The sequence below is a fragment of the Melospiza georgiana genome, chromosome 1, assembly GCF_028018845.1.
Source record: "Melospiza georgiana isolate bMelGeo1 chromosome 1, bMelGeo1.pri, whole genome shotgun sequence".
NCBI lineage: Eukaryota > Metazoa > Chordata > Aves > Passeriformes > Passerellidae > Melospiza > Melospiza georgiana.
In genome coordinates, this window is record NC_080430.1 from 70,334,931 (window position 1) to 70,347,658 (window position 12,728).

The following is a 12,728-nucleotide window of genomic DNA, read 5'->3' on the forward strand; positions in this document are numbered from 1 at the left end:
TAATGCAGAAAACTGATAGAAAAGGCTCAGGACTCCCACAGGTTCAAGACACTGCTGTGAATGTGTTAAACTTTCCAGGGAACCCCAAGATCAGAATGCTGGAGTGAGCATCCCTGCAGGAAAAAGGCACCTCTATTTTTATGCATCTATCTCAAAAACGTACATGTGTTTTTCCAGCCACTATCTGATGTCTGCTATTCATAGAAGCTGTCTCAACCTCCCACGGGATATTCAAAAAGAGGCTCATTAAGAGGTGGCAAATGAACCTGAAGCCATCATCCAGTACACCAAGGGCACACAGCTGTGTGCCCTAACACCACCAGCTACACTCTATACTTGAGAAACCTGCAATACATAATGTATACACAGGCAGACTGTTCTGCAGCAGCACCCTCTTATGAGAAATTTCTGACCTGGAAGAAATAACTGGCTGGGGTGGGAAGAGGAAGGGCAAAAGAGGAGTCTCTGACTTTTCTAAGAGGTTCCTAAAACCCTGAAGTGAAAAACTAAACATTGCAGTGCTTAGGTATTTAATCCTGATCCTTGCACTTACAAGAGAGATGCCAGCTCCTTGACCCCTTCTCCTGCCTGAAGGGGTGTAGAGCAAAAATCAAGAGCTGGGCATTGGCACCAGTGGGAGAAAATAGGGTGAAAAGAAGATTACAGGTCTTGAGAAAGTGTAAACACAGGGACCTCTGAGCAATGGGAGATGAAAAGTATCTTTGGGTATCTCACTCAACAGGTGCTGGATAATCAGGTGCTCTGAACTAAAAAATTAATTCAGAATAGTATCACATTCACCTTGCCCAATCTGCCCTTTTATACTGTTGCAGAGGATAGGATCTACTGGCAACAGCTGAAAGGAGGCATGATGGAAAGGAGTGACAACCTGTGCTTTCAAGCTGAATCTGGTCTCTCCTGTTTATTTTTTGGCAAACTAGCTAGGATCAGCACATATATGAGGACTTGCATCAACTGGAGAACTTGTGAAGCATGTCCAATAATACCCTAATAACAATCATTATCATCATCAAAATAATGCCCCACCAAAACAATAAAATAAAAAAAAAACTCAGAGAAGGTTCTTAAGTCAACAGTAGAAGACTACCAAGCGTAAGACTCAGATCAGATGCTTTGCATGAAGAAAAACATGACATCCTCCCTCAATTAGGCTTTTTCCTGTATCAGTGCAGGAAATCACTGGAAAGCCCAGGAGGCATTTGTCTCCACATCATCTTGCCCTGACCACAGTACAAGTAGTGTAGCTCTCCACAACAGGGATTTGCAGAGACAGCAAAGATCTTGAACATGCTGCACAGTGTAAGAAGGACACAGATCTGCTGGAACAAATCTAGAGGCACTGGAACAGGCTGCCCAGAAGTTGTGGATGCTCTGCCCCTGGAAGCGTTCAAGGCCAGGTTGGATGGGGCTTGGAACAATGTGGTCTAATGGAAGGTGTCCCTGCCCCTGGCAGAGGGGTGGGAACTGGATTATCTCTAGGGTCCTTTCCACCTCAAACCATTCTATGTTGATGGCCACAAGTCTTGGGAAAATGCCCATCATAAGTTTTCATCACATTTCGCAACAAAGCGGTAAATAAATAAATAAATAAACCTCCCCCCAAAAAAGGCCCATGATACATCACAGGGAAACAACCACAGCTGCAAGCAGTGAGCAGAGAAGGCATCTCAGCCAGCAGCTGGAAGGGCTGGAGGCAGTGAGCTGCCCTTACTCAGCAGGATGGATCACATGCATGGGCTCTATTTGGGTGCATGCTCTCCAGACTGCTGAGGAAAGCAATAGGCATCCGTGGAAGACCTTAGGCTTTCTCCTGCATTGGCTGTTGTCATATTTATGAACAAATTATCAAAGGAAAAAATCTCAGACAAAAAACCTGAACTGATAAGTCCATAAACCACTAATTAAGTAGTTAACTGGCTGCCATACATAGAAAATGGTTTAGAGCTGCCAAAGTGGCTTCCCTCAGGCGACAAAGCAAGGAATATAGAAGCCAGGATTGTTAGGTACAGGTGGTCCCTATCCCCAAAAGCTAATTTTTCCTGTAAGTATCTGCTTGTATGAAATACTGGATTTTTTTCTTTACAGAAATTATTAGTATCCAGATTAAAATACAAGTACTAACAGAGATACTATTGCTATACAGAAGAGACAGCTAAAGAAGCAACAGAACTAGCATGGTGATATTTAAGTGGGACATACTATTTCAGCAGCACCAATGTATAAATATGAAACTACAGCCTCTGAATTATTACAAAGACTAATACTAGGAGGCTGACATTTTGAAGGGGCAGGAAAAAAAATATTAAGAATTTAGGAAGTTACATCTGTGGCAGAGAAAACAACCAACCAAGAGAAAAACATGTGGTTGAAAGCAAATTACCAAACAAGTTTCACAAAAGACAAACCAGTTAAGGTCTGTCTCAGAGAGCAGGATGCAGCAACTACCATCAACCCTACCAAAACCAAGGGAGGCTTAGTTGGGTACCATAATGGTTGCTGCTACACAGAAACCAAGAACAAAGTGTATCATGTCTGATACTTTAAATCAAAGTGTGCAGTGAGAGAGAATTTCACCGTTTGTGCAGCTGGCAATAGGAAAGTAAGGTTTATTTGACTATTTAGTGATGTGGGGAGGAGCACATCTTTCCATTGGAGTCATACTGATATGTTCACAGTTCAAGAGCAAATTCACAGATTTTTAAATATACAAACATTGCAAATTCACGGAAGGACTTAGATCCACAACCTGTTAATTTTAAAAAGTAGGGAAAAGGAAAAAAGAAATCTCCATTTGAAGTTGGGGTAGCAGGTTGTTAAAATTTCCACTGCTGCAATTCCAAAGTCCATTACTGATGCCTCGTGTTCAGCAGGAAGTTCATAAAGCTGTGCTCAGACTTATATTTACTAAGAGGTGCTTCATGGGTGACAGGGTCTGAACATTTTTAGGTACAGTAGATGCTTACAATGCTAAATCTTGCCTTAGGGAACAATCTATTAAGAACACACAGAGAAACCAAAAATATCAAGGGGATTCACTAGACAAAAGACAGAAGAATTCTATGGAGTAAATCAAAGATCGTGTACACAAAAATAATGGGACTAGTACATAAGCAGCCACAATTGTGAGCTCAATTTCAACTTGGAAACCATTTAAACATGTCACAGATAAGACAGAATGATAGATGAATTACATGACTGGTTGTTTCCTGAAACCTGCCAAGGACCCACCTGTTTCTGTCAGATTCCAACCACTAAACAAACAGAACAGAATTGAAACTTAATTTCTACTAAGATGAATGCTGTGCAATTTTAGATAGCTGTGTTATGTAAAAAGATATTGCATTAAATACTTTTCAGACAAATAACAAGATAGCCCAGACATAAGGAGAGAGTGTAAAAATGAAACTGAACTTGTACAGTAATTGAATTATTTTCTTCAGGAGTGAGATGTAGCTTCAATTAATGCCACATGGTTAAACAGGTCAATAGAAACTAAGGGGAAAAAGAGAATATGCTATACTTACAAGAAAATAGGAAGTAAAGAACACTGGGAAGAATACAGGGAGATGCTAAAACAGATAAAGAACGGGTATTAGAAATGCAAAGTAAAACTGTGAAGTTCTCATAGTTACAGATGCTAAACACAAATTATTTTTCCAGTGATAAAGAAAAAAAGGGAGAGGAGAATTAGACCAAAATAAAAAGTGAAATGTAGTATAAGCTACAAAGTCAATTAATGCAGTCAATTAAAATACTAGTGGTGAAACCAGCATGCCATAAGAAATCAGAAAAATATTTATAATGGGCATGAATATATTGTACATACAACAAATGACAGACTAAAAGGATTGACCATAGCAAGACTGCTGACTGACAGTAAAAAAAGAGAAACAGACAAATGTGATAAGTTTATATGGGAAATGTATCATAAGTGAAATACCTCCAAGACTAGCTTGCTTAAAGACTAGCAAATTTGGTAGGTAACTTGTTTAATAAAATTTCTAGTGATGTAGTTTCAGATATATGTAGAAGAAACACTTTTTAAAAAAGGCAGCCTTAAACCTCTTCCGTTTACTTCTGTTTATAAACAAGACAGCTCTCCAAGTCAAGTTTCAAGTGTCCTTCCAGTTAAAACCTAGTGGAGATCCAAAGCAACACTCAGGAGAGCCATACTGGGTATCAGAAAAATTTCATCTTTTTACAAGATGAAATTTGTTGTATATTCATTATATTCATATTTGTTGTATATTAATTACTTGGAATATATTTTACCAATATTTTGCAGTTTCATACCATACAAATTTTGAATCAGAAGCTTCCCTATAATATAAAATTACATATGAATGTCAGGATTTAAAAATAATAACCTCATCACAGCAGCAACCCTATTTTGCTCAGCATTGAAACTGTACACATAGAATTATTCTCAGTTCTGCCAAGTGGGAAATATGTTTAAAACTAAAAATTTTATATCTAAAATTACTTTTGCTTCCTAAAAATCTTAAAATGGGACACTCAAAAATGGAAACTTGTAGCAACAAAGATGTCAGGGTTTTGTATAAGGATGTTCTGCGGACACTCTCTGTCACTAGCAGCTTGATATACAGAGTTATAAGAAACTCTGCATCTCCATTTGATCTCAGAATATGTCTCCACATCACTTATGTGTTGCCTAAGATTAACACTTGACTAGAACAAAAGTTATTGCTTAGAGTTTTCCATTTAGTTTTTATCTATACATCAACATATTTGCATTTTGAAGTCATAAACATCTTGTCTTTTCTCAGTTACGATACTTGATGACTCTTCCACACCAGCTACATCATAAAAAATACCACACCATTAGATATTTCCCCCTACAGCTCAGTTCAAATGCTATCAATCTCAAAGATTTTTAAGCTGTTCTTTTGAATCATCACAATTAAGAAAAATGTTGCAGTGGGATCATCCTTTTCATTAATTTTTAAACTAAATTATAAACTTACTGAAACTTCTAGGAGAATTAATGTGGGGTTTGTTTTTCAAAGAGGGATTACTTCCCTCCTGACCCCACCTGTCACCCCACAAAATCTGGTAAGAGACTACAAGCAAGAAGCAGCACGATCACATCTTTGCTCACATCAGACCAACACTGCAAACAGAGTAACCAAGTTCATTCCTGACACAAGGAGAAGTCTGCTGCATGTATGTCCTCAGGCGTGATTACCCTTGCTGCAAACCTGCAGTCTGTTTAGCCGGAAAATTCAGGAAGATCACTCATTCCATAAGCCTTAGCATACTCCTGGGCAAGCAGCACATACTGAATTACTCTGAGGTACTTAAGTATGAATCTAGTTTACATAACATCAAAATTAAGATTTGTTTCCTTTCACTGCTCTGTTTCTTCCTTGTATAGCTTGCCACATCAGAAACAAGTCACTTACAGCAGGTATTTCTGCCTGACCCAGAAACAATGCAGCTGGGTTCCTTAACACCATCTCTGCATCCACTGATGCCTCTGCTGAACCATTACAGGGTTCAACCAAATTCCAGTTTAAAACTATCACCTCTACTTTCACCTCCTTTGTTTTTCCCTCTCGAGTAAGACCAATGGAATCCTACACTAAATTTACAAAAACATTAAATACAGTTCAACTACTGCTAAGTATGTGGGCAAAAGTATTAGTGTTTTCCTTCTTGAGGCTCATTATTTGGACAGAAACATCAACCTCTGACTAAGTGTCAAGAAATGAGTAATCAACTGACATAAAGAAATGAAGACTTGCCAGAACCCCAACAAAAAGTGACAAAAATAATGTAACAGCAGGAACAAGCCAAACGTCTTTGTGGGGTGCATTGAGTAAACTTTCAGCCTGATCAATTCCCATGTGTAGCCAGCGACCAGGAACTCATCTGGAAGAGGAAGGGGGAAAGAGGACAGGATGACAGAGTAGTGAAAAGCACCATGTCTAAAGGCAACATCAACACATTTTTCTCCAGTCTAATGACTAGCAAATAGCAATTAGCATTTTAAAATCCACTTCCTGCTGTGAATCTATCTTCTAATATTTCAGTTCCATGGCTACAAAATACACTGTGATTGGGAACTACTTTTTCAAACACAACATAACTTGTACTTTAGACAACATCTGTGGACTAGTTTATTTCCACTGTAGAAAACTGCCTGCGATGTAAACTCCTTAAACTCTCCCAAAAAAATAATAAGAAAAACCATTGCAGGCATCTGCAATCAGGCAAGAGAAATACAGTGTAATTTCACTGCTGCCATCAATTTGCAGTTTATCAATGATTAGCAGAGAAAAAAAGGACCTGCAAACAGGATGTCCTGCTGAGACACAAAGTACAGTGGGAGGTGGGAGGTGAAGCCACGCATCTGCTGAGGCTGCCACAGCCTGCAGTGGGATGAAGCATGAACAAGGACAGTCAGAGAAGTGTGACTATTCATCACCTCCTCTTCACAAACAGGCACTTACTTCCCTGCCTGCTAGGTCCAGGCAGCAAGAGTTTTGACTACAATAAATGCTGGAGCAGACTACAAGGGAGAGGAAAAAGGACTAAAGTTCAAGCTAAGGTTTCACAAATCTGTCTAACAAATGCTCCAGTAAGCCCCCAGAAAATGTTGTTAGAGAGCACCCTGACATCTCTGAGAATTATATTAGTGCAATGTGTACTCAAAAAGCCGATTTGGGATTATTTTGTTGCCAACTTTGTCAGTCTTCTGAAGGACAGAGAAAACAGTGCAACGGATACAGACTCTAAAGCTGATAGGAAAGGTTTTATTCCTAAAGTAATGGCTATTGTAAATAGTAGATTTCACTGCAAAACACATTCCTTTCACATGCCATAACATGTTGCCCATGCAGATGTGGTACAGAGGGACATGGCCTAATGGTGGATTTGGCTGTGCTGGGTTAAGATGAACTTAAGGCCCTTTCTAACCTAGATGATTCTAGGATTACCAGCCCATTAAACAATTTCGTTTCCAGAGAGAGACTCACACTGTTCCACCTCGGGTGGTTCTCTCACAACTGCTTTCTCCCCAAGAAAAGTCTTTCATTGTGCATACTAGCCAGGAAGAAAAACTTTTCCCTTCCTTTTAGGATGGTTAAGGCTTAAAGTTCAAAATTTCCCCTTCTTTTTCATCTAGCTTATATATATATTCTTTGTCAAATATGAAAACCCAGTATGATGACCATGAAGTAGGAATTAGTCAAATGCAGAAGTGGGCAAATACTGGATTTTGGCTCAGAGGGTAAACCAGAAAGACAACAAACCTAAACAGGTGATTCTTTTGTTTTGAGATTTACTCCTTTTATGTATCAGTTTTCAAACTGTTCTGAAGTAAAAATACTGCTTCAAAACAGGGTCAGGTGTGTATTTAATAAATTGCAATAATTTGTAAATAGGATTCTATGGTTGCCTGTTCAAAGCTTTACTTCTCCTGCAATTTCTATTGTTAAAAGGAATGTTACCTGTATTCATTCAGGAATAATATATTTTTAGCATTTACTACTGGACTTACTGTAGTAGTTTTAATTCTTTTGGTGTATGAGCATGAATCCATAGTCTTCATGTTACTTGTAGTAAATATAAACATGAAACAATAAAATTTGCAAACACTAATACAGCAGTTGAGGAAGGTTAAAATTGAAGCAGAAGGAACCCAGGAAAGGAAATATGCTACATTTAAAATTGATTATAGCTTTAGTCCCACACGTGCTTAGCTAAAAGACAGAAATTATTTAATAGTAAATATGTTTTCTTTATGTTGTAAACTAAAATCAGTGGCTTGAATTCAGGCCTGTGCTGTTCTAGATGACCCTTTAAAGGGTCTGTCAGTGGTTTTGCTCTGCTTTGGTAACTTTAAAAACTTTGTGACCATGTCAGTGGTCCCAAAACAACTGGAAACAACAACTTATAACAATTACTTTCCTTCAAAAAACACCTCCTCTACCGGTAGGATTCCACTACAAAAGCCAAAGGATTTGTCTCACACAGGTTCTCTAGTGAGCTAGCACGACAGTGACTGCCCAGTGCAGTCACACTACACAACAAAGCAAATAACCAGGACTCATAATAAAGAAAGTGAAGTACAGTCCATTTAAAATAATGTATATCCTCTGCTGTGTGTTGCATTTCACCTTATTATATACCCAAGAGGTGCCTTATAATGTCCTGATACAACCAAACACTTCAACAAGTAAACTCAAGTCAAACATTGAAAACAAAAATTCCCCTCATTTTGTACTTCTCACAGACAAAAACCCATTCAACAGAAACCCAAGCATCTCCAGAAGCATGCACATTATTTTCAATGAAAAATTTGCTCATAAAACTCTTTCCCACTACATCCTTGACCAGCTAGAGTTATCAACACTGCTGATGTCCTGAGGGCATCTACAAAAACAGATGGCATTCCAACTCCATCACATTGCCTGAACCACCTTCTGTTCCACCAGATGACCCTCAGAGAAAATGTACCTCCATTTTGCAGTTCCTTGCCTTTATTCCTGCACACTGACACAACCGCTACTAACGGGCACATTCTGTAACCCCAGAGCTACAGGTGTTTCTCAGTGTCCCTGATGGATTCCTCTGCATGTGAAAACAGTTTGATTGAATCAACAGCTACATCTGCTGAGCAGTCTGGGGGGAAGGAGGATGGATTAGATGACAAAGGTCTTTCCCAACCTGATTTTATAGTATTCTGTGATGCATCTGTGATCACACTGTGTAACACTTCTGCCTTTCTTTCCCCACTACCTAAAGGCAGTTGCCTTTCAACAAGCTGGACCCATGGTATCAGGTGCAGATTAGCAAACTGTGGACAGTGACAACTGGATTCTCAGCTAACTGCTGCTTTCAGATGAGATGGGGAGAGCTCTCTGCCTGTGTCCTTGAATCAACCCTGGAGGGAAAGAATCCTCTTCTGTGGAGAGGCCTGAATATTTGTCTGAGAAGCCACAACCACAGCTCCAATATATGTATCTGTACCCCTGCCATAAAGCCTCAGGTCTCATGCTATGCAAAGTCTTTGTAAAAATGTTCCTATGGATTACAGTCTCCACTCTGAAATGATAATTTCTACAATGATATCAATGCTGTAAAAATTACTCTTGGTTTAGACATTATTTGCAAAATACTTCCAAATCAGAGGACTGGATCTATGACTGGGTATAAGAAATGATAGCCTTCTAACAGTTTAAAAATAATGATGAGAAAGACAGCCTGGGGTAAGAGGAAACTTCCAGATGATCAGATTAAAAATGACAATTCCATTTTTCTTCAAGGGTAAGGAACAAGAACAGCCATTCATCAAGGGAAACTGCTAATCTCCTTAGTTTCAGCACAACCAAAATACTGTCTAAATTAAATATGGGTGATGTTATTGGATAAACTTTCTGCAATACCTTTTGGACTGCCCAAGGGAGTTTATGGCTAACTCTAGGAATCATTCTCTGAGATGACCTTCTGCAATGCTTGGTGTTAAACTAGAATTTGGCAGGGTTACAGCGAGAAAAGTAAAGCCAGTGTGATTCCCCAAATATATTGGCATTTAAGTGTGGACCACGATAAAATGACTTTTCCCCTGACACTGGGGGAGTCTGGACTATCTGATAAAATAATAGCAAGAGTAGACATATATAGTTCAAGAGTGCCATGCTTCCCTGCCTTACTGCATTTATGAAGGCGGGATGCCAACAGTTAATTTCTGAGGGTGTTTTTTTGACTTATAGTGGTTCTGCTGCCTGCTTTGCCCAGCATGGCCCAGTGTTACTAGCTACTCATGAATGCTGGAAGTTAAGTGATAAACAAAGCCTACGGGGGAGGAAAGGGGGAAATTAGTTTTCCATGAGTCTCAGCCAAAGCAGAGCCAGTTCTCTCTTGAGGGACCTTCAGGTTCCTCCTTTTTTTCCTGCACTAAACCAAAGAATACTTTGTCAGGGAAACATTCTCATGAGCCACAGGAGTGTTCAGTAGCTAAACGGGAGTTGCAGGAGGGTGTTCCAGGCTGGGGTGCTTCTGTCCCTCTGCCAGTGCACAGCTGCTGGCCCAGGCTGGCAGGCAGGAGGTGATGGGCTCCCAGCAGGACAGGCATGGACAGACACAGCAAGGGCACTGAGACACCCCTGTACAGTGAAGCACAGGGTCACGTTAGAGAAAGGTAAAAATTCTGATGAAACTAATCAAGGAGGAAGGAGGTGGATGGGAGAGGAGCTGAAGCAGAAAAAGCACTTAGCTGTCTGCCAGCAGAGGCAGCCACAGCTGGCTGCAATTTGGTGAGCAGCCCCTTCCCCACCTGGTCTGCCCAGAGAGAGCCTCAGCTGCCCCAGGTCCAGACACCCTATAGCAAAAGGAGCTGGTTATAAAACTCCACAAAATCCACCCACAAACCAAACAAAACCAATATGTTTTTAAGGACATCTATTTCTATGCTGAGGAGATCTGTTTGCTGAAAAGGAGACTGCTTCCTCTGCTGTTAGCATCATGTTAGTAGGAAACATCTGCAGGCATCATTACATTCATTTCCAAGCCAGACTGTGCTCAGTGTAGGCGATCTTCAGTAATGGATAAAAAACGAAGAGGGTTTTGCTGAGTGTGCACACAGCCAAATGTTTTTGGAAAGACTTAAAAGGTGGCCAAGTCTGAACGGATTATAAATGATAATGATAGCAAAAGCACATCTCTGATACATGGGGCAAAGCTCTGCTAAACTGCAAATCATTGCACAAAGGCTCCTGTGAGGAAGAGATTATCAGCTCCACCGCCTTTGACAGCAAAGATATTCAGAAAGCAAACTGCAGAGCAACACATGGCATTCTCAGGATATGGGAATTCCTGACATCCCATACATTTCCACCATATAATTCCCTCTGATGCAAGCCCAATACTCACTGCAGAACTATCTGCTATTGACATTTTCCTTTCCTTTATTCTCTAGTAATTTAAGTTTGGATAATAGGTAAAGACCCTGAGGCTTTAGCCACTCCTTTTCTTAGAAGACTAAAATCTCAAGCCAATAAAATTTCATCACTTTCACAAAGTTTAAATACTGCAAGTAAGATGGCTAAAAACAAATCCAGCCCCAAAAAATGTGACATAGAGCAATAACTCCCCCTTACACTTTCAATGAAGAACTTACCATCAGGTATTGCACTGGAAGTTCACCTGTGTGAACGCACACACACAAAGTTCTTTGTAAACCTTTTTGTTGTTCGGTTGGTTTTTTTTTTTTTTGTTTTAAAAATTTCTTCCTGGAAAACACATTCCTTTGTCTATAATACTAAGAGATGTTAATTTGCAGTGAAAAGTGTTCCTTCTCCTCTGCTTAGCAAAGCTGCATTTATGATTCAAAAGAATCAATTATTGTTAAATTCAGTTTCTGTAGAGGGTTTTTTGCCACTGAAATTGAGTCTTTTACTATGTGGATTTTAGTATTAAGCTTCATTAAAGTAATTTAACATTTTATTATCTAATATACATTTATAACCTATATTTCAAAAATAGCTCTTGTTATCTCTTACTAAAGACTCATTTCTTCATTAATTTAACAATGTGACCGCTTAAAGATGTACTTTTTTTTTCACAAAATATGACAAAGTACATATTCATAAGTATTACTATAAAAAAGCAAAAGTGACATATCAACAAATATAAACAAGCAGAATCACACAGGCATTTTTCAGTGTATATATATGTTCATCCCAAACTTAATACATTTTGTAAATTAGTCATTCAAATTGAGTATTCACATCCCTATGGAAAGTTCCAAGTGCTGAAGTTTCATAAATAAATAAATAAAACATTTAAGAGTGGTCCATGAGCATATACATGAGATTTAGAGCAAAGAATGCCAGTGCAACTGGAAACACTTGCCAGACCATAACCTCAAGAGAGGGTAAGAAAAGCAACATTATGGCAGCACTAAGATTAGCAAAGTCCTAACCACTAAGGGATTGAAGGATAGAATATTACTTCTGCTGTGCTGGTAACAACTGCAGTAAAATAAATGTATCAGAATCCTGGGTATTTCAGGCAAACCCATCTGGTGAAACAGTGTTTGCCTATTGAATTCCTTTGGTTTGTAACAATGTACAATATTTTGAAAGAAAGATACACAGACAAAGAAAATAAATACCCTCCAAACGTTAAAATATTTGTATTTTAGCTGTTCATCTGTTTCTCAATTTAAAATGTCTAACAATGATTGCAAGAGCAAAAAAACAAATATAGACCAACCACAAATACTGAAATCCTACAGAATTCTAAATATTTTAAAGATGGAACCAAGACAAAACAAGGAACATCTTTCTGCAGGCCTTCACAATAAAACTGACTGGCAGAAGAAGGGGGCCGTGGAACAGCAAGCATCAGATGAAGCAGAGTGTCTTCTGCCCAGAAAACTGAGGCAGGTTTGAGGGAATAAGCTTTCAAAGTAGGAAATGTTTTACAGAAATCTGCACTCAGTGAAGCCTGTGGTGCTCCTATATAGTGTTCCTTGCTGTCTTACAGATTTTTACTGCTTAATCCTCTCAAGTAATCTGGCAATCAAAGAGTAACATTCTCTGCAGGTTTCATTTCTATCCCACTACCATTCCCTAGGACTTTTCACTTCACAGCAAGTGAAAAACTGTTACACAGTAAGGGCCAAAAACATGGACAAAATAAAAAAAAAAACAAAACAAACAAACCAAAACTCTCAAAAA

The 12,728-nt window shown here is 39.0% G+C and overlaps 1 protein-coding gene across 5 annotated transcripts in view; it reads right to left on the reverse strand.

The window, feature by feature from the left end:
* The window catches only part of CDYL (chromodomain Y like), a 105,432-nt gene that overhangs the window by 19,204 nt on the left and 73,500 nt on the right, over positions 1-12,728 (reverse strand). The window contains exon 3 of one of the 5 annotated variants that reach the window (XM_058035686.1): positions 3,546-3,590. The exons of the other annotated variants lie outside the window; for them this stretch is intronic. Coding sequence (XP_057891669.1) covers positions 3,546-3,590 — 45 coding nt within the window. The remainder of the gene's footprint in view (positions 1-3,545; positions 3,591-12,728) is intronic. 5 annotated transcript variants of the gene reach the window in all.